At 53.5% G+C, this 21,247-nt stretch overlaps 1 protein-coding gene across 1 annotated transcript in view; it reads left to right on the forward strand.

Moving 5' to 3' along the window:
• The window catches only part of LOC136295678 (hydrocephalus-inducing protein homolog), a 74,108-nt gene that overhangs the window by 40,123 nt on the left and 12,738 nt on the right, over nt 1–21,247 (forward strand). Inside the window, exons 26-52 of the mRNA XM_066194260.1 lie at nt 1,105–1,233; nt 4,289–4,466; nt 4,972–5,192; nt 5,957–6,078; nt 7,033–7,169; nt 7,814–7,935; nt 8,023–8,214; nt 8,611–8,763; nt 9,834–10,073; nt 10,325–10,517; nt 10,970–11,137; nt 11,438–11,602; nt 12,710–12,834; nt 13,111–13,275; nt 13,573–13,777; nt 14,233–14,374; nt 15,618–15,654; nt 15,691–15,783; nt 15,856–16,305; nt 16,805–16,963; nt 17,392–17,579; nt 17,754–17,936; nt 18,178–18,297; nt 19,538–19,697; nt 19,803–19,975; nt 20,142–20,340; nt 21,025–21,124. Coding sequence (XP_066050357.1) covers nt 1,105–1,233; nt 4,289–4,466; nt 4,972–5,192; nt 5,957–6,078; nt 7,033–7,169; nt 7,814–7,935; nt 8,023–8,214; nt 8,611–8,763; nt 9,834–10,073; nt 10,325–10,517; nt 10,970–11,137; nt 11,438–11,602; nt 12,710–12,834; nt 13,111–13,275; nt 13,573–13,777; nt 14,233–14,374; nt 15,618–15,654; nt 15,691–15,783; nt 15,856–16,305; nt 16,805–16,963; nt 17,392–17,579; nt 17,754–17,936; nt 18,178–18,297; nt 19,538–19,697; nt 19,803–19,975; nt 20,142–20,340; nt 21,025–21,124 — 4,519 coding nt within the window. The remainder of the gene's footprint in view (nt 1–1,104; nt 1,234–4,288; nt 4,467–4,971; nt 5,193–5,956; nt 6,079–7,032; nt 7,170–7,813; nt 7,936–8,022; nt 8,215–8,610; nt 8,764–9,833; nt 10,074–10,324; nt 10,518–10,969; nt 11,138–11,437; nt 11,603–12,709; nt 12,835–13,110; nt 13,276–13,572; nt 13,778–14,232; nt 14,375–15,617; nt 15,655–15,690; nt 15,784–15,855; nt 16,306–16,804; nt 16,964–17,391; nt 17,580–17,753; nt 17,937–18,177; nt 18,298–19,537; nt 19,698–19,802; nt 19,976–20,141; nt 20,341–21,024; nt 21,125–21,247) is intronic.

The following is a 21,247-nucleotide window of genomic DNA, read 5'->3' on the forward strand; positions in this document are numbered from 1 at the left end:
AATGTTGAGAAAGGTACCCTGAGAAACACTGCCTCCTGGGGCAGGCAGGGTCCCAGTGGGGATGCTCTGAGGGACATGTCCCTGAGACATCCCTCTGCTGATCCATTCCCAAAGCCTGACCTCCAAGGAGATGCTCTTGTATAAAGCTCTTGCTTAACCCACACAATAATCAGGGGAAGAATTTGGGCTTCCAGTCACTACAGTTGCAGAGACTGTCCCAGAAGAATCCCCACTTCACTCTCTTTCAGTTGAAAGCCCACAGATATTTTCAGCTGCTGGCCCTGTCTGTGTTGCCCTGTGTGACTTCCTTGTTGCATGTTTGTTGCTTGCCAATACTTGCGTGCAGGTGCCTTTTCTTCTAGAATGCCTGTCTTAGAAATGCACTGACTTTTAGATACAATTCAATGGGGACAAAGTCATCGAAGCAAAAGAAAACTGTTCATTAGTAACAATTCAGCTGAGCCGGGTGTGTCTCCCTCCCCGAGAGCCGGGAGCCCAGCACACACACCCCTTTCACCAAAACGGCTTCTTTTATCCCTTTTTTACCCGGCCAGGGTGGTCCCTGTCCTCCTTCCCATCGGATGGTACTCGGGAACTTCCATTCTCTCTGACCGCCAACTCTTCTGTCCCCTCCCCTCTCATCCTACTGCCTTTTAGTCAGGTCTTCAACCCTGCCCCTCTCCCAGCTCACAGCAACACCCAACAACAGGACCTGAACAAATCCAAACAATCCAAACAACAACACGCAAGAACCAACAACTTCCTTTCTTTAACCTCCTAACTCTTGGATTCATCTCACGCACCTCAGTGCCACCTCCTTTGTTTCTCCTGGCAGCTGGTGGCCCCTGAGAGCACAGAGGGCCTGTGTCCCCTGGTTCATTTATTACTGGCCCTCACGTGGTCGTCACCACATGTCTGTGTGCTGCCAGAGCTCCCTGGTCCTGTGCAGGTGCCCTGGGCCTGGGGCTTGCCCAGCTTCCCAAGGGCCCGTATCTCCTCCCTGGTCCCTGCTCCCAGGTCTGCTTTCAACCCCGGGAGAGAGGAAGGAAATTCCCAGCCGCAGGCCTGGGTCTGTAACTTCCTGCTCCTGTGCTTTCTCTCCAGATGTTTAATGAAATTCATCACACCACGGTCACCCTGGAGAACACCTGCAATATGGAATTCAGCTGGGTGCTAAACCCTAGCACTGCAGACCAGGATCTGCCTGGTGTGTTTCTGGTCAAGCCCACCGCAGTAAGTAGCACAAGTGACTCACCCCAGCCCTGTGTCGGGTGGCCCAGGAGAGCGTTAAAGGGAAAAAAGAGGGGGCGGGGGGGGAAAGGGACAAAAAAGTCAGAGGGGAATACCCCAAACCCAGCCATGAGAGAGAGAAGGGTGTGAGCGATTTCTGCTGGGGGCAGAGAAGGTCAGACAAGTGCTGTCCTGATAGACTCCCCCACGGCCTTGGCTGGCGGGTGGCTCTGCTGTCTCACGGCAGACACCGGCGGAAGGCACAAGTGTGTTGGTCACTGTCCCGTCCCGCTGTAAGGGGAGCAGAGGAGAATTCTTTTTGATAGATTTCTCGGGCGAAAATAAGGCACAAACGCAGCAAATATTACATCTGGAAATTGGTAAAGAAAGGGTACGGCCCCGACCAGAAGGGGACAGAAAAGAGAGCAGAGAGAGAAAAATGAATGAACAACAGAGGGAGTAACAGAAGCCAGGGACAGAGCGGTACCGCTGGAAGCCTGGGGCGCTGTGTCGGCGTCCTGCTCGGCGGCTGGAGCAGGAGCCCGTGTGCGGCCAGCGCCCCGAGCGTGCTGCCGCGGCGGGCTGGGCGCGCTCCGCGCCCGCGGCAGGCGCGGCGGTCCCGCGGGCTGCGGCGTCCGGGCTCCGCAGCTGCGGCTGGGCACGGCCGGCGCGGCGGCTGCTCCCGCGGGGCAACGGCGGAGCGCTGCGGGGCCGTGGCCGGCGGGGAAGCGGCGACAGCGGGGTAGGCAGGCGGGGAAGGAGCGGCTCTGCAGGGAGCCGGGCCCTCCAGGTGCTCCCGGCACGACCACAACCAAAAATGGCGGGGGGAAATTGGCAGCGTTAACTGCTTTTGTGCGCCGAGATTCCTCCCGTAATTCAGCCCTTCTAGGAAGATTTAGTCAGACGGGCAAAGTTTCCCCGGGCTTCGCGGTCTGCCCTCCCCCAAGGGAGAGGTCGCTTGCAGCCCCCCCGAGACGGGGCCTGCCTGCATCTTCTCCTTGCAACCTCCTCCACGCCTGGAGTGTGTTAAGGCTCCCAACGCGACTGCAGCCCCTGTAGTAATTTTTCACCCCGTGTCAGAAAATGGATTTATAACATACGGTGAGGCACAAATAAAACTGGAATTGGTTCCCCACTGCGGCGGTGCGTGTCCTCCCACGGCCGGCTAGCCCCGACACGCCCGCACACGATCTATAGAAATGTGGGATCTTGGCTGCCGACCTGCCCTGCCACGTTGGGAATGCGGAGGAAGAAAGACGGGACTCTCAAGAGGCCTGACTGCAACTTGGGTTTATTGGTAGGAAGGAGGGAGCCCTCAGCCTGCGACCGGTGCTTCAGGGAGACCCTGAATCTCAGGAGGGAGAGGGTTTTATACAGTGGCTGGAAGCTCAGGGTGGGTCCACGTGCAACCAGTGGGGTATAACTGGGGAGTGTCTACTGACGTAACAAGCATTAACATTAAATACCAATGATCCGAAGGAAGGAGGGGAAAGCTTCCAATCCAGCCAGTCGCCAGAGATCTCCCTTCGAAGCTTCTGGACCCGGGGGACAGGCCCTGGGTGACTGGCAGGGTGGGAGGGTTTCCCGACGAATGGTGGACAGGTAACCAAGGCGGGAAAGGTGAACCAAACAGGGGTTGTATGTGGGGCAGGCTGAGGGAGAAGCTTACAATTTGTAACAAAAAGGACCTAAAAATACAACGGCACTGAACCAGGGTACAAAGAACAACTATCTTACATTAAAACTCATGATAAAAACCACACCACCGCACCTCACAGTCACTCTGGGGACCCCGACGGCTGAGATCTCAGGCTGCTGGCACTGGAGCGTTTCTGAGGGTCGCCTTACCCAGGCTGTGTGATCACACAGGACATTGTCCTTTGCCCTGCCTCCCCACTGCCAGGGCTAAGAACCACTTACATAGCCCTTCAGTAGGCCTGCTGGTCCCTGCCTCCTGCAGCTTTGTGCTGTGCAGAGGCTTTGTGGGGCAGTGAGGGGGCCGGGGAGCAGCAGGGCTGGAGGAGTGATGAGAAAAATTTGCAGCGTCATCCCACCATTTGTCCAGGCTTCTCAGTCCTGCCTGGGTGTCTTTGAGCCGAAGCAGCACTCCTGCCTTTGTCCCTCCTTGCAGTGGGAAGAGGGAGCCGATTTGCTTTCCCATTTCTTCATGCCTGTCCTACAAGGGATGGGAGGAGCTGCTGGCCCTGCTGAGTGCGGGGACTTCTCTTCCATAGCAAAAAAAGCCTTTTCTTGTTGAGGCGGGCTCTTGCTGGCAGAGGGCGAACCCCATGAGCAGCAGAGCTGTGCTCACATCACATCAGGCTGTGCTGGGGCTGCAGGCAGATGAGCTCTTGGGAGGACACACTGCACCCCCGGGTCAGTGGCTCGATCTTTTGGGCACAAGGAAGGTAGGAGGTGTGAGAAGCAAAGCCCACTCATCAGTTAAAATTTCAAGAAAATTTAGTGTGAGACAATAGGAGACAAAGTCAATAAAGCAGAAGGAACAGCACTGCCTGCTAAGCAGAAGGAACAGCACTGCCTGCTTAGCCACATTAGCTGCAGCCAGAGGCACACACCAGTCAACACAACACCCCTTGTATAGCCGGGGTATTGCATTAGCCCAGTGCGTATTTACAAGCAGTTCTTTATATTCCAACGTTTTAACAGAGTTCCTTCTCCGTCCGGCCTTTTTGGAGCATATGCGGTTGTCCTAGTCCTGGTCCTTTGTTACTTTTTGACACATTCAACAGGCTTCAATTCCTTCGTTGGCTAAATGTTAATATTACAACAATTCTTCACCAGCATTGGTATCACAAAAAAAGAATTGAATTAAAAGAACTCTAAACTTTAGCAAAACTTCTTTTACAAAAGTCAACATTATAAAACTTATAGTGTTTACTCTAACAGTTGCAAAAGCCAACACTGTAATGTATTTATCATGATGGTGGTGTGGTTTGATGGCTTCTTCTAGATGAGAACCTGTCTTCTCAGCCTGTCTGTCCCCTGAACCATTCCCCATCAAACTCTGATGCATTCCCTCTCTCTTCTGTCCCTGCAGGGCTCCATTGCACCAGGCGAGACGCAAGAGCTGAATTTTTCTTACGTGCCAGGATTACCAGGAGCTTTCAGCAGGACTTACCACCTCAAAGTGGGTGACCTGGAGCCAGAAAGTATCCGTCTGAAAGGAGAAGCATCCTTTCCCGTGTTTAGTGTGAACCTGCCCTGGAACATCAAAGGTGGGCACTGCCTGTCTGCCTCCAGGAGGGGCCCCTCTGGTTTTGTTCCCTACCATATGCCCACGGGGCAGCTCGTGCCCACCTCCAGCAAGCCTGGAGGGTTGCAGGACTCCCAGAGCAACTCAAGCTCTCTGGTTGCTTCATGAGTCTTGAGCAAGGATCCCATGTGGGCTCTGTCCCAGGAACCATCCTGCAGAGCTTGCCAGCACATCTGGCAGGGTTCTGAAGGGTGATGGCTAGACTGAAAGGCTTGGGAAAGCTCTAAGAGAGGCTGGCAGGGCTTCTGGCAGGCTTGGATTTGTGTGACATTGCAGGGGATGCGATGCTCCTCTGTGGGGAGGAAGATGGGTGAGGATGCAGAGAGGAGCAGCAGCATCCACTTTCCATAGAGGGCTTGAGGGATTTCTTTCTGGAAGGAACCAGTGTTGGGAGGCAGGGACTTCCCAGCTTTAATGGGATTGGCACTTTGCTCACACTTCTCTTTGTGGATGTTTTCTTCCTTCAGGAAATGAAAAGTATGAGGAGCCATTGGAACGGCATGTAAAACAGCAGCAACAACAAAGTCAAAGGAAAGAATCAGTTGTTGTGACGAAGACTCAGAGCCCGAAGACTAAGACCTCGAAGTCTCAGCCCCCAGTGACTCCGACCTCAAAGACTCAGACCTCGAAGACTCGGAATCCGAAGACTGAGAACCGGAAGCCCGGCTTGCTTGGCTCTGGCGATACAGTAAGAACAGCTGCAGCCCAGTTTGGCACATGCCACCCTCTCTGTGTCACCTGAGCCCCTTGCAGCCCACAGCAGCTTCCTGGTGCCCCGATGGCATTTGGGACCTCCCTGCCCACTTTACAGCCATGTGTCACCTCAGCATTGCCCCTAGGGCTGCCACTCTGGTCATGGTCTCTTCTGGTGTTGCACCAGCTTCCTGGCTACCCCAGGGAGAGATCCTGAAGGCCATGCTCAAGGGATGGAGTTGATGGCGCTTTGAAGGAGATGCAGGTCATTTCTGGGGAGTTTGCTGGTCCCAACCCAAGCCCTGTCAGATTTACAGACCTGTACAGTAGGTGCCTGACTGTGCCCTGGGACTGTGCTGGCCGTGCTCATCTCCACAAGGCACCAGCTTCCAAGCTGTGCCTTTCAAGACACAAGGCTTCCAAGGCTTTCCCGGTTCCCTTTCAAGACAGCTTTTGTCCAAGCTGCCTTGGTACTGGCTGGGGGCAAGCAAGGATCTGGAGCTCTGGAAGGTTCCTGGCTTGTCTGTCTGCCCGGCCAGATCAGCTTTGCCAACAGTGGCTGGGCAGGCAAAGATGTGGGAGTGACTTCCCTGGAGATGAGGTCCTGGCTAAGAGCAGGAGGTGTCACGGACACTGAGCAGCCAGACAGGAGGACCCCACAGCCCCTCTCAACAGCAGCAGGGTGGGATCCTTTCTCAGGTGCAAGCTGGGCCTTGGGAAGGACCTTTGCTAAGCAGCCACTGTCTTCCCTTTTCTCAGACAGACACCCAGGCGCAGATAAAGATGGCAGAGAAGGCTGGTTTGGAGGTGCAGCAAAAGCTCTCATCCCATCTCCCGAAGAGCGGGTTTCCTGACAAGGAGCTGCTCCAGAGTCTTATCAAGTGAGTAAGGATTCCCATCCCCATCTCCAGGTGCCCCGTGGGGAACATCCAGCAATGTCTCCTTCTCCTGAGAGCTCCTTGTGTCTGCACAGCTGGGGAATAGCCGGGGACTTCAGAAAGGGTCTGGTCCCGGTGGCTGACAGGCTACATCTGAGCAGAGGAGTGTCCTCCCTTCCCCAGCACCACGCTGAGCTTTGGACTGCTCGGCTCCCCACAGGTGTGGGGTTCTGTCCCTGCAGCTGAGGGGACCCAGCACAGACCTTCAAGCCCTTCCAGGCCACATAACTTCTGTCCCTGCTGACTAGCTCTAAAAGAGACAACTCCCAGCTGATGTCTTGGTTCCAGCTAACAGAGCACACGAGACGAACGGAGAAGGGAACTGCACATGTCAGCAAACACTTTAAAATGCAGACTCAGATGGCTCGAATCCTGGTGGGGTGGCAGGGCTTATCTAGGTTCCTTGGTCTGTTCCCTTTGCGCCATCATGATGCAGCACAAGCACAGGAGGCTTCCATTCAGGAGGAAGATGCTCTGCAGAACAGATCATGTGATCTGGTTGCAGAACAATGAAGATTTCCGGTGCGGGCAAATCTTTCTTCTAGGCCCTGAGGCAATTTCAGGCTCAGGCTGTACACGAGGCTAAGCAGTTTCATTGAGACCAGTGGAGGCCCAGTGTACTCACCTCTACTGGCTTTTCATGGCAGAGGAGCTGCGACCAGTGTCCATTTTAAACTAATTTTAGTTTCAGCTACCATGGGTAGCTGATAAAACCTAGGACCTGCACTCCTCCTGATTTCCCAAAGTCATTGCCAGGTGATCAGGCCTCGGGTTTCGTATGCTTGAGCTGAGTTTTTACAGCAATGAATACAGAATTATCCCCTTTATTTGTGTCTTCCATCCACTGAAGCTGTAGCCAGGCTGTGGTTTAAGGACTGTCCTTACTCCTTCTTCCAGCATTGAGCCGCTTGAGTATGTCCTGGACCTGGGGTCTGTATTTAAGGGCTGCACTGAGAGACGCACTCTGGAGATCACCAACCCTGGGGAGATGCTTTTGTCCTTCCGGATGGATGTGTCTGTCCTGCAGGACACAGGTAAGCAGTGCTGGAGACACTTCCTGTGGGCTTGAAGAAGGTGTCTCAGACAGATTAGCTTAAACCACTGAACTTGGGGAGGTTTTTGAGCTTTTTCTTCTCAGTGGCCCTGCTGGGAGCTTCAGAGTCTCAATTCTCCTGGCCAGCCATGCCCAGGGACCTGGCCTGCCTGTGACTGCCCTAACGCTTCAGTGCAGGGGCCAGATGGGCTCATCAGCCCGGTCACCTCTCAGCATCTTCTGCCCTTGGCTCCCACCAGCATGAAGTTTCTTTGGGCACTCTGTGGGCTTGTTTTGTGAACCAGTGGGGTCTGCTGTGTTTTGGAAGTGCTTTGTTTGGAGTTCACACTGTCACAGCACTTGTGTTAAGCCTTTATTGAGGAAACAGCCTGTGAGATCCTCTGGTGGATGAAAAGAGGCTTCCAAAAGAGGCCTTGAGGCAAGGCTGTGCTTCCATCACACAGAGGCTCGCTGTGTCTGAGGGCTGTTCACCGGTGCCCTCTTTTACGTTTTTGTCCAGGTCACCGCACGGCAGGGGCGTTTTCCCAGACCTCTCAGCCAGGACACCTGTAGGGCCTTAAACATGCTTGTGACACATTTCATGTCTCTTGTGTATCTCAGCTGCTTTGTTTTCATCTGTTCAAGGTTTCAGTGTGGACCTGGACCAAATGGAGAACCTGCCTCCCAGGCACACCGTGACATTTGAAGTGTGCTTTGAAAGTGCTTGCCGCCCACAGGGTGACGTGGATGTGCTGCTGCCCATCAAGGTACCACAGCTCTTGGGGCAGGCAGCAGGCTGGGCACCGCAGCAGCTGTCACCTGCGCCCTCCGCTGAATTCTCTGTCCTTCTCCAGGTAGAAAAAGGCCCCAGGTCTCACATCCGCCTCCATGCCGCTGTCGTTGAACTGTCACTCAGACTTTCAAACAACACTCTGAAGTTCTCGGATACCCTCGTTGGGCAGTGCCAGACTGAGACAGTCCGGCTCTACAACTGGTTCCATGTCCCCTGCACTTGGTTTATTACTGGCATCCAGCCTGTAATGGAGGTAAAGCACGGGCAACATTGAACACGTAACTTCTTGGTTGGGTTTTCTTTGTGTCTCTTGCCCTTTCTACTCCTGTGGCTGCCTGAGCACTTGGGTCTACAGCGTGTTTGAGGAAGCTTCTGAGGGTCAGATCAAGGCTGGTTTGCCTGGACCTGTTCCATTAGCTGATGCTTTGCTTTTCTAGCACCTTCACCCATTCGCCCTCCTCTGAGGACTCTAGTTCCCTCTCTGCCTGCCCTGTCTACAGGTTTTCCCTCCAGCTCTAGGCTATGGGGGCCACGCTTGTTTTGGCTGTGGGTGCTCTCAGCACCGTATCAGTGTCTCAGAGCACTGCAGGAACTGAGGCTCTGTCCTCGCAGACCCAGGAGACCTGACAGGATTTGTTTCTGTGCCCAGAGCAATCAACGCAAACGCAGGCCACCAGCCCTACCTCAGAAGAAGCAGGCACTGGAGGATGAGCCCTGTCCCTTTGAAGTGATGCCCTGCAAAGGAACCCTTGATGCAGGAAGCTGGCAGGACTTGAAAATCCGGTTTACACCGAAGGAGGAGGTGAGATTGGCAGGTGTCAGCCCAGGAGGCCGAAAGGAGGGCCTGGTGCCGAGAGTGTGCTCTGAGCTCTGCCTTGGCAGGGAGCTTTCTGCAGGCCCCGTACTCAGCTACTCAGCGTGGCTCAGTTCACCCCACAGAGCATTGCCGTGAGATGTGCTTTGAAATGCCCACAGGGAGCTTGCACAGAGAGCATCGGGGCTCTGTGGCTGCCTCTCGGCACACGGGAGGGATGCGCCCAACTCCCCTCAGCCTCCCCCTTGCCCGGCTGTATTTGCAGCTGCGACACTCGGTGCAGAGCAGCTGCACACTCGCAGAGGATAATCCTGGAATGGTCAGTCTAGGCTCATCCTGCTGCAGAACTGACAGACAAAACAGCCACCAGACACCTTCCTGGGCACAGCAGGACAGTCACCTGTAGTGCTGTGCTTCCAGCAGTCCCTGGGGCTCTGGCCTGCCTGCACATTCCCATGCAGCTGGGGATTCAACTTAAAGGATGGAGCGTTCCCAAAAGTAGTTTGCCTGTGGCCGCTGGGTCTTGGAAACTGACGGCCTGTACCGGTATGGACACAAGTGCTTCTGTGCCTGCAGGCAGTCCCAGGGATCTTTTAATTGCTCCAGAGACATAACCATCTTGTGTCTGGCTTTGACCAGAGCCAGACACTAAGCAGAGAAGATGATCCTTATTTCTAGCCGGTGAGAGCTCATTTGCCTCTCTCCTGGAGCTGGCGTTTGCCTGATGCAGCAGTGCCAGGACTGTGTCTGGACACTGTAACCCCGAGGGCCCTTCTCATGAGCACTGCGCTCCTGCATGGCTAGGTGAAAACATCTGACAGTCCATTGTAGATCCATCTGATACCCAAATACCCAGTTACAGTGCACACCAGGATTCCTCCCAGTTACTCAGCCCCAGGCTACTACAGACGCTGTAGTCCCTGGCGTCAGTAAATACCTGGTGGTTTCCATTCACCTTGGAGGGACTGGGAACACCCTGACCTTGGAGAAAGCGTTGTATCTGGGGTCCCGTCACCTGGGACTTCATGGATGAGTTTTCTTCACTTTTCTCTTTTCAGAGGTCTTACAAGAATAAGCTGAAGCTTAAAATTTGTGAGAGCAGCAATTGCTTAATGCTGCACCTGTCAGGACAAGGTCTGGAGCCACGGCTGGAGTTCAGCCCCCCAGCACTAGAGATGGGATGGGTGCTGGTGGACAGCTATGGAGTGCAGGCCACAGTGGTGGTGAAGAACCCATGCAACTTCCCCATTGAGTTTTACTCCCTGGATTTTGATGAGCAGTACCTTGAGGAGGAGAAGGTGAGAAGGCAGGTCTGGTCCCCATGTACATGCTGCCCAAGCTTCACAGCACTCCAGCATTCCCAGGCTTGTGCCAGGGAGACGGAGGCAATCCCCAGGGAAAGCCAACTCTGCTGACATGCTGTGGGAGGACTTCAATAGTTTGTGTTGTTGGGAGGAAGAGAGGAGACAGAAAACGGGTTTGTTGAGCGTGTGTGATGAAAGGCCAGAGAAGGAATCTTGCGGATGGTTTCTCTTCCCTGCGCACACAGATCCTGCGGACGGCAGTGGGGTCTGAGTACCAGAAGAAGTTTCTAATGCCTCCCCGTGCCGTGGGCGAGACGCTGCCCCCAGAGCTGCTGGAGTACTATGAAGCACAGAAGAGGCTGAATGCACAACAGGAAGAGGTCAAGGCCATGGCAGAGGCTGAGGCTGAGGCTGAGGCCATGGGCAAGACAGAACCAGGTCAGGAAAACAGTGAGGGTTTGGCGGTGTCTGTTTTGACTGTGGTCGCAGCAGGGAGTCCAGCCCATATACCCTGAACTCTGTCACCTTCAGGGAAAGCCCATGCTTTTAAAAACTGCCTGTTCCCCAGCTTGGTGGAGGAACTCTTGGGTGAAGGACTGGGGCATCCTCTACCAACCCTGAGTGTAGCCAAAGCAAGCTCCTATCTGCCTGCCATAGACTGGGGAAATAATCGGGATATTCACAAAGACTAGGATTGGATGAGTTCTTCAGCCAGTAGAACCAGGTCTAATATCACTGGCTCTTTTATATTTGCACTTTCCTAGCAACAAAAGAACAAGCTCATGTTGCTTTCACCAAGTCTCCTTTTCCGGGATCTGAGCAGATTGGGAGGATGATGAGGATCAAAGGTAGGCAGGAGGCTGACCTTTTCTCCTGGTTTTTCACTGCAGCACATCACAGGGCTGTCCCATTCTATCCTGAGGCCACGGTGAAAGCGACTGGGAATCCTATCTCTCGAGCTGTCATTCGCCACCTGGGCATTGACCAGTCTTCAGAGAGGTGTGAAGCACAGCAGGACAAAGGGATTGTTGTCATTGTCCACGGGCCACCCCTGGCAGGTATGTGAGCTGCAGCCCTGGGCTGCAGGGAGAGGGGCAAGCAGGAGAAATACATCCTGGTGGACCTTGGTGCTTAAGGCAAAGACCTCAGCCGAACAGGAGGTGGAGATGATCCTCCTGGCTCTAGAATTCAGAGCTGGTAACCACACTCCAGCTGCCTCCCTCATGGCCTCCCCTGGAGGGACACTTGATTTCCCCCTGTTCTTTTAACTTTGAAATCTTGTTGGAGATTTTTCCAGGGCCTGTCCCTGTAATGCCTCATGTGCACGTGTCACCAAGCAGTCCTCCTCTCTCTCTCAGGAAAGACAGAGATAGCGGCGGCCCTGTGTCACCATTACGACGCTGCTCCCTTGTCCCTTGACACCGTGGTGAAAGAGGCCATTGCCAATGATGGCAGCCAGGCAGGGCTCCGTGCCCGGGAGCTTTGCACCGAGGCTGCCATGGAGCTGAAAAGCAAAAACAAAGGTAATGCTGGTGAGGAAAAATGCCAGACCCAGAGCCAGTGCTTGAGAAACCCACCATGACTGTCCACTTCTGCTCACTCAGAGCAGCAGTTTTTCAGTCCTTGGGTCTCTTAGGGAACATGGGTGAAGTGCATCTCTGGCTGGTCTTCAAAAAATAAAAAATCAATTTTAAGGGCTCAGTCGGGGATTCTTTGACATCCCCCTTTGCTTGCCATGCTTGGCACATGTTCATTTTTCTAAGGGTGGTGAAGCATGCCCGTCTCTTTCCCAAATATTTTCTATTTCCTCAAAGCTGAATCAAGCTTGCTTCTCGTGGGCAGCAGGCAGAACTGCTGCCCACTTTACCAAGGAAAAAGCCTTCTGAAGTGGCTCGTTACGCACAAGAGGACTGGCTATGAGTGTAACCTTGGGAACAAGAGGAAGGGAAGGACAGCCTCCCAGAGGAATTTCCAATCAGAGACGTGCTCCAAATGAGCTCTTGTCTCCCGAGATTTACCTGTGCTCACTGTCAGGTTACACAGCTCGTGTATGTTGGGCTGTTCTCCATGTGAGACCAGAGACTTTTAGGAAGCTTACTGGGCAGCTGGTAGCCTGAGCTCTGCAGGGTGAGGCCAGACCTGCCACAGTGCAGGGGGAAGTTTTGCATTGCTCACTTTTGAAGCTGGCTGGGTTGGGAGCTGGCGGAAGGAAAAGGAGTCTGTGTCCCAGCAGGGTTTTCCCACAAGGAGCATTTAGCTTCAGCAGAGACGGCTGGTGCAAGCGGGGCAGGGCTGCAAGTCTCCACATGAGAATGCAGGATGGGTGCAGTGTATGGAAACAATGGTCCTGGAGGACAAATCCTTGGCTTGATCCATGGGGAACTCCTGTGCAAGCAGTGTCACCTGCATGCACAGTTGTTAGGAGGGACGTAGTGCTGGCTTTAAAATCAAGGATGGGATAGCGTGCTGGTAAGAGAAGCAGGGAGGGAGCTGCTTCTGAGTGTTGCCAGTGCCCAGCAGACTGGGGAAGAAGTGCCAGGTTCCTTCCAGGGTCCAAGGCTGTGCCCATTGTGGTGAAAGGTGCCTACTTGCTTTTCAAAGCCCTCCTGAACCATGTGTCCCCTATGCAGCTAAAAAGCGTCAGCACGCCATTCCGGCCAAGAGAAGGCAAGCCTCCCAGGAGAAAACGAACAAGAATTCCAAAGGCAAGAGCGCACCAGCACAAAAGAAGACGGAGCCAGCCAGCACACCCGAGGTAAACACGATCTGCCTGGGTTGGTGCCTGGGACCTTTGCATTGTCTGTGAGATGGGCAGGGGCTGCTTACGGTGGAGGCTCTGTGCCAGCCAGGGCCTGGTATGTGGATCCATTGCACCAGGAGTTTGCAGGCTTGGGTCTCTGCTGGCCAGGGGATGGGTCCTCCAGGACCATCCCCTGGAGCCCCCAGCCTGCACTGCAGGGTTGTTCTAGTCTCCACTAGTGAGGAACCCCAGCTGCAAGCCCAGCAGTGGGAGTTGTTCAGGGCTTTCCAGTGGGGTGTATTTTCCTTACAATGGTCCACATTACAGTTCACAGTTTCCACTGCTCCTGCACCGCAGCAGCTGAACATCACCAGCAGTTGTGGGGAAGAGCTGAACTGCCTGAGCTGTGTGCTGCCCGAGGACCTGCTGGTGGAGATCCTCTGTGAGAGGCTGAAGGTATGTGGGGTGGGGAAAAGGAGACATTCCTGCTCCGGAGAACAGGCAGTGAGGTACAACTCGGAGAGGAGGAGGAGGAGGTCTGTACATGCTCTTGGAGGATCCTGGCCTGTGTGCAGGGAACCTTGGGGGAAGCTGCAGATGCCCTTAGTTGGCAGAGCCTAAGGACAGACACAAGCTGCTCTTAGCTAATGCACCTGGAACAAGGACAGCTGGTGCCCTGTGACATCTGGGTTTACTGTCCAGCTGTGAGCCCCCTGTGTGCAATGGCTGACTTACTCTTCCCTGTATTTGCAGCACGAAGATTGCTACAAGGGAGTGGTCTTTGATGGCTTGGAGAGCCTCTTTGCAAGAAGCCTGGAATCTTCTCTGCTCTGTGTACTCAGAGCTGTCAAGAATCGCCATTATATCTACATGGTGAATGTGCATCAGGATTATGCTTCTTGGAAAGCCAAGAAGGAAGCTGAAACACAGAGGAAGGAGGATGAAAGACAGAGGGAAGGTGAGATATGTCTGTCCCTCTCAAATCTTCTCTCTCAAGCCCTCAGACTTATCTCTGTGTGTCTGGGTTTGCAGCAGAGCTTGTAAGAAGTGTTTTTATTCATCTTTCCACCTTCTGCCTCTGTAACCACACTCATCTCAGAGTTGCAGGAGACTGGAGGCTTTAAGACACCTTAATCTCTAACGTTAAAGCTTGGGCACAAGTTCAAGCTCTTGTAGCTCAGTGACAAACAACTGTCCTCAGCCCTGGTGCACTTAAGCCAGGAAAAGCGCAGGAACTCACTGCCTGGCCGTAGTTTGGGGGATTGTCTGAGTTTTGGAGCAGGGATATGAGCTCCCCAATGTCTCCTGGTGTGATAGGCTGGGTTGGGAAAAGCTGTGAGTCCTTGCAGCTGACCCAAAGCACCCAGCTGTGCTTGCTGTCACTCATGGTTTCTGCTCTGGTTTGTGCTAAAGAACTGCAGCGGGAAGAAGCTCTTCAGAGGAACAGAGAACGTGCCTTGAGAATGGATGAGGAAGAGTATGACGCCCTCCCTGAGGAGGAGAAAGCTGCCGTGGATAAAATAATACAGGAATTGAACCATATGCGGAGGGAGAGGTGAGTAAGCCTTCCATGGGTTCCTGCTCGGGGTAGTGTCCCCGGAGGGTTTCCCTGCTCCAAGGACTCTGAGCTCAGACGTGTTTGATAGCAAAGGCCAGAAGCAACACAGGGATGGCCACTCTTAGCTGCCTGGCTCCCAAGGGAGGAAGGACCTTCTTCTGCTGAGATAGAACATCTTCTTCTCCATGGTGAGCCCTCCCAGCTTAGATGCTGCCTGCAGGGAGCTGGGCTCTGGGCTTGCCTTGGCACTGCCTGTAGAAGTGTCTTTAAGTCCATGATGTTGATTCACACCTTCTTCATCATCTCCCTTCTTCACCAAAACAGTGGGATTGTGGTATGGGCAGGTGGGGGGCACAGACAAACCCTTGGTTTGGGTCCTGGTGCTGCTACAGTTGAAGTCCTTGCAATGCTGATGTGCCAGGGATCCTTATGTTGGGACACCACCCATGAAAGCTCGTGTCCTTTAGGCACCCCTTCAGCTGCAGCAGGAGACAAGCACAGGAGAAGCTCAAAGAAGGCAGCCCAGCTCAGGACACATAGGAAAAGTGTGGAACTGGGAGGGGAGGCTGCTTAAAGCAAGCCTGTGTATCAGGACTTCTTTCAGCCCAGGCTGAAGTTGATTTCATGCGGAGGAGATGGACAAGGCTGCTTCCAATTGTTTCCATGGCAGAGAACACCAGTTTGCCTTGGTCACAGCTGGGTTCCAGCTGGAAACCTGGCTGACGAGAGCCTGTCTTGCAGGAGAGGAGTTCCTGCAGCCTTTGCTTTCTGACTGATAGGATTATTCTCATTAAGGAGCAGGCTGTGCCCAGGGAGGAGGGGGCTGATTGAGTCGAGAAAGAATGGCAGAAGGGATAAGGAGATGTTAGCAGGTTGTGATCTGGTTTAAACTGGGAAATCAAGAGACGAAGGGAGTTCTCAGGCATCTGTGCAGAGAGCTGGTGGCTCAGCCTTTGGCAAGTGGGCTAGAGGTGTTTGGGTGTGCCTTAAGAGGGAGGTTGCACAGTTAAGACCTTATGATGGCAAGGCTTAGGTTCAGCGGGTCCTGGAGGTCCCCTTCCACCATTCCCCTCCCTTGGGATGTTCCAGGCCTCTGTGGGTTGAGGAAAATTCACAGAAATGGTCTTGCAGTTCTGCCTGGCCTCAGGGTCAAGGAATAAAGTGCAGGGCCAGCCAGGACTAGCGAGCCCAGGTTTCTGGTGGTGACTCTTAGCAATGTTTTCTCTTTTGTTTCCTGAAGGGAGCAGCAGCTGCTGGCTCAAAAGCTTGAGGAGGAGGCAAAAGCCTTAGAGGAGGAAGAGAGACAGAAGGAGGAAGAGAGGCGGAAGGAGAAAGAAAAGCAGAAGAAGGGCAAGCAGCCTACAAAACCAGAGAAGGGGAAAACCAAAGCCCCAGAGACGAAGGAAGCCAAAGCCCCAGAGAAGAAGGAAAGCAAAACCCCTGAGAAGGGAGAAGCCAAAGCCCCAAAGAAGGGAGAGGCCAAAGCCCCAGAGCAGGAGGAAACCAAAGCCCCAGAGCAGGAAGAAACAGAAATCTCAGAGGACCCAGCTGAGATGGAGAAGAACTTGATCCTGAGGTTTCAGATCCATGAGTTTTCACAGCAGAACGTCGCACAGGTTTTCTCCTACTGGGACAGGGTTCAGGGTACCGTGGAGTTACCTGTGATGAAAAATGGAAACAAGGCACTGCCTTCAGCTGAAAACAAAGGTCAGGAGACCAGTAAGCCTCAGGAGAAAGTGGAGAAGAAGAAGCCCGCACAAAAACACAGACGCCAAAGCCATCCTCAGTCACCTCGGCTGAAGACTCAAGGCCAAGTTGCAGGAGAGGCAGTCAGAGTCGGGGTGCCGTGCCTGGACATCCAGTTCACAGATCCAAAGGCCATGTTTACAGAGATCCTGAGCAGTGGGAGGCTGCCAACGGAAGACGAGGTAAAGCCCTGCAAGGCTCAGATCTTGAGCTTGCCGTGGTCTTGGGCCCTGGAGCATTGTGTCCTCCCAGGGGATAATGGCACAGAGCCTTTTCCAGGCGCCTGATGATGTTCCATAATGACTCTGTAAGTATCTGTGTGGATGGGGAGGTCATCACCATCCCTCAGATGGGCAGAAAGTGGAAGTGCTCTGTGTACAAGTATCCCATCTGTTCAGAGTTTCCCAGCCTGGAAATCATTATAAACGGTCCCGGGACAGGGCAGCTCATGGTCATTGTTTTTTCAGCTGAGACACTCAGGAGAGATTTCTCTGCTGGTCCTGCTTGTAGCTCTTGCCTCTGCTCTGGAGCCTGCTCACCCCACTGGGCATAACAAAGCGTTTGTACTTCATGATTTTGTAAATCAAAAACCCCATTGCCAAAAGCTCCGTGCCTTTAAAGAAGGAATTGTGAGGATGAAGGTGACAGAAGTATAAACAAGATTTTTCTCTTCTGTTTTAGATGCTGAGACATCTGGGACTGCATCCTGAGGGGCCTCCGCTGCCCCCTGCGTTTGTCCTCTCCGTAGTCAACTACCCAGAGGAGCGCTTGGGCTCCGCAGAGCACGTGGAGCTCTTCACCATTGAGGCACCGGGAGGTGCTGCTATGGAAGATGATCTGGTGGGTGCTCCAGTGGTGCTGGCACTGAAGGTGCCAGGGCAGAGGGCAGGCTAGATGAGGGCATGGGGGACAGGTTGGATGGAGAAGGATCGTTGTGGAGAGGGAGTGAAGATGTGGTGGGGCCATGTGTCAGCAGGTCTCCTTTCTGTCAGGTATGGGAAAAAAGAGACAGCTCTGCTGGGGACAGAGCAGTTCTGTAAGACAAGTGGGAGGAGATCACTTCGAACCAGCAACTCCCCCTTGAGGAGACAGTCCTGAGTCTGAGAAGGGGGGTCCCAGGCAAAACAAACACCAATAAGGAAGACCAAGTCCATGGGCAGGTGGACTTATTTATTCGTTCTTCCATTGGTTAAAAAACTCCATTTTTGCTTTCCAGGATGGGGATGTCTCAGGGCTCACCTCTCTCTCCCTTTTCTCTCTCCCCTTAGGCCAAGGCCCGAGATGTGAAGGGAAGTTCTGCTGAAGGCCAACCAAAGACGGATAAAGAGGCCAGCAGAGACAGCTCTCTAAAGGACAGCCAGGTCTCCACACAGAGAACAGAACATCTCCGGGATTCCTCCACAACCAGACCCAAAAGTACACTGAAAAGTGCCTCAATCCCCACAGAATTCCTCAGGTGAGCTGCACGGGGGGAGGTGATGCCTCTGCTTCTTGGCCCTCTTGCCAAACAAGGTCCATCGTCCCCAGCTCCACAGCGACCCTGTGCCAGTGCCTCCATGGGATGGTGAGCGCACCCTCCTCGTTTGATTTGCTCCTTAGCAATGTCTGAAGCCTCCTCTTTAATTGCCAGGCTGAAACGGTACCGGTGGATAGTGCCTGCCCACGGTGAGGTGGAACTGAAGGTCCACTTCTCCACCCAAAAGCCATGGAAGTTTGAGCAGACACTGAGGTTTGAGCTGGTGGGCACAAAGCGCCAGTACGAGCTGCCCTGCAGTGTCACCGGCCTGTACCCCAGCATCAGCCAGGACCCACGGTAAGGCTGGCCCCCGGCAGCCTCCCACGCTGCTGCCCCTGAACTCACAGCAGGGCTGCCCCTTGGGGCTTCTGGCCTGGGCACATCGTGCTGCCTGAGGTCGTCCAGCATCTCTTCCTTCCTGTGCTGGGAGCTGGGAAGGCAGGTGGTACCTCAGCCACCAGGAAGGGGTACGGTTTTCTGACTACATTTCCTATTTGGAGCATCTCATAGCTCCTCCTTCTCCGCTTTCTCTGCCCAGGCTGGTGTTTCCACAGTGGAGGAAGACCATGGAGGCAGATGAAATCATCTTCAAAGAATACGTTGAGAGCACAAAGCAATTCCACTTTGGACCGCTGCTGTGTGGGAAATCAAGAGAGTGGTATGTGCTCCCTGCTGGGCCTTGTACTTTCCTGGACACGCTTGGAGAGCCATGCTGTCCTGGTGGCACAATCCAGGGCAGTCCCGGCCAGAGTCCTGGGAGACACGGGTTTGCAGGGCCACGGGTGTGTGAACTTGAGCAGATAAGGGGCACGTGAGCCTTGGAGGAGCTGCTCTGCCTACCCAGTGGGTGCCTTGGTGGCTGCCTCGGTGGCCAGAGCCACATGCTGCTGCCAGTCCAAAGGTGACCTGGGGGCAACTCCTGTCCCCCTCTACATCCCAGTTCAGCCCTTAGGAAATGAACTTTCTGGTGGTTTTTGAAGTGCTTTGAGCTCTGCAGGTAGCCTGATTGAGCAATTATTCCGTGGACAGTTTTTCAAACCTTTCATTAATCTGTAATTATTAGTAAGATTTTATGGCTGACCTGCCAATGGGTGTCAGGGGGAACGTAGAGCAGGAATTACATCTTCCTGTAATGACATTGCATCCTCACTGCTGGATGAAGTCCACCTAAACACGTTGTCATTGAAGCTATTGCATATTTCTACTTCTACGGTCACTTCTTAAAAAATAATATTTAACATTAAATTCTTGTCTCCATGGGATCTCTGGAAGGCTAGGTCAATTTTGACAACCCAAGGAAATGAAATCGAAATAGTTTAAAATACAGACAATCTTTAGACAGGTTGATGGATGATCTGGGATTTCTGTTTGCCTCTTTAACCCTTTCACTCCAAAGTAATTTCCACACCTGAGAGAAGGGTTATTTTTTATCTTTTGGCATTCCTCTTGGGAATTGATGCTTTATATTTCTTTCTCAGACTTTGAGCTAACCCATGAAATCCAAAGCAGTTGCATGACTTCTATGAAAGAGATCAGCTAAACTCTTTTTCCAAAAGCTTTTCTTTATACCAGGCAGGGAAAGAAAGAAGGGGAAAGAACCCATGCGCCTGGTCTCCTGTTATTTTTCTAGGCACCTTTGAATGTACATTGTATTAAAAACCCTTGAAGTGGCCTGAGCATCATCAGGCTTCTGGGGTGGAGGCACCGGGTACAGGGAAAGGCACCAAAGTAAGGCAAGGATGAGCACATGCTCATGCCCCTGACTGGGATCCATTTCCCTCACTTGTTTGTTAGAGCAGGATCTCCCAGCACCGCTTCCTTGGGTGCCCACGGTGCTTTCCTCCATGTGCGGCACAGGCAACAGTTTCCTCTGCAGCCTTTTCCCCTTTTGTGGACAGGTACAAGGCCCAGAACAGCCACAGCAACAAGGAGACTATAAACATCCTCAACAACTCCCCCATGGACGTAGAGGTCCAGTTCACCTTTGAGAAGGACATGAAATCAGATACATTCCTTTTGGACCCTCCCAGCATGACCCTGAGGCCAGCGGAGAAGCGGGTAGGTGAAGGGCAGGTAGAGCAGGCACCGCAGAAGTGCCCAGGGGCTGCTCCTCCTGCTCACACGCAGTGCTCTTTCTATTTCTTTCTGTGGGGCTGGGTGCAGGAGCTGACCATTTGGGCATACCCCAGTTCCCCTGGCTTCCTGGAAGACAGATTGATCTGCTGCATTGCGAAGAACCCGGAGCCAGTGGTCTTCAGCCTGTGCTGCCACGGGGTGCACGTGAAGCTGGACGTCAGCCCCCTGGAGCTGTCCTTTGACAAGCTCCGTCTGCACAGGTCAGTCATCCCACAAGCACTCCAAGACTGGTGACAAAGAGAAAACCTTTGACTCTGGTTTCCAGGGCATGGAGCTGCTCCAAGGGCCGTGGATGGAGCTGCATTCAGTGGTGAGGCTGGTGTGACCATCCAGCAGCTGATGCCAGGTGCCTTCCTGTCTCTGCAGGACTGACAGCAGGACCTTGGTCCTGAAAAACGACACCCTACTGCCCATGGCCTGGCAGCTGCGTGGGCTGGATGACCTTGTTGAGGACTTCTCTGTGTCACAAGATAGAGGCATCATTGCTCCCCGCTCAGAATTTGAAGTGACACTGAATTTCAAGGCCAGGCAGATTGGCAGCATTAAAAAGATCCTGCGACTTGAGGTGAGAGGGACTGTGCCCTGCCTGGCAGAGCAGCCGTGCGCTCTTAGGGACAGAGTCAGGAAGAGCTGCACCTGACAGACACAAGGGTGCTGTGACCCCAAATTCTGCCTCTACACAGCGTTTGCCAGAACGTGCAGTGCATCCACATCCCCCCAGATAACCAGACGCTGCATCCTGAGCCTGTACCACAACCACCTTGTCCCTGTCAACGGCTGAAGGTTGTTGTTTGGTTGTACGGACTGCAGCGTGATCTCTACATTCCTCCTGGACTTTGCCTGAACCTTCTGCATGGTGCAACAAACTCTCCCCCTGGGATTTTGTTCCCCATGCTTTAGGGGCTGCATTTCCGAGAGAGTGCTAGGTGGTGGCAGAGGGTTGTCAATGGCACCTGCTCTGAGACACCTCACACTTCTTGTGGTTGTTCTTACATCCCTGTGCCTCTCAAGGATGCTTTAGCAGCATCATTCCCTGCTGTAGGAGTGCAGGGTTGGGCTGATAGGGTTTTTTACTGCAGCTGAATCCCACTGGGGCAGCCCATGAGGTGAACAGGTTAGCAAAGCTTGGGAGTCCACCGACGCTTGTGAAGCCTGGGAGGCCATAGGGGAAGCAGCCAGCAGAGACAAGGACTTAGAGGCTGTCTACCAAAAGAATGATCTGAACAGTGTTTGTTTCTTGCTGCCCCAGGTTTCAGACACAGAAAACATCCTGGGGATTGTTCAGGCTGAAAACATCAAAATCTCTGCAAAGGTCTATGATGTTTCTCTGAGGATCGACATGCCTGAAGGTCAGTGGACGCCTCCCAGACAAAGCAGTCCAGGTGCACTGCATTACCTTGGGGGGCGGGCGACCAAAGCGCGTGGGATGGGATGGGATGGGATGGGATGGGATGGGATGGGATGGGATGGGA

The sequence above is a fragment of the Chamaea fasciata genome, unplaced genomic scaffold, assembly GCF_029207755.1.
Source record: "Chamaea fasciata isolate MVZ Bird 193981 ecotype frontalis unplaced genomic scaffold, bChaFas1.0.hap1 SCAF_12, whole genome shotgun sequence".
In the NCBI taxonomy this organism is placed as follows: Eukaryota; Metazoa; Chordata; class Aves; order Passeriformes; family Sylviidae; genus Chamaea; species Chamaea fasciata.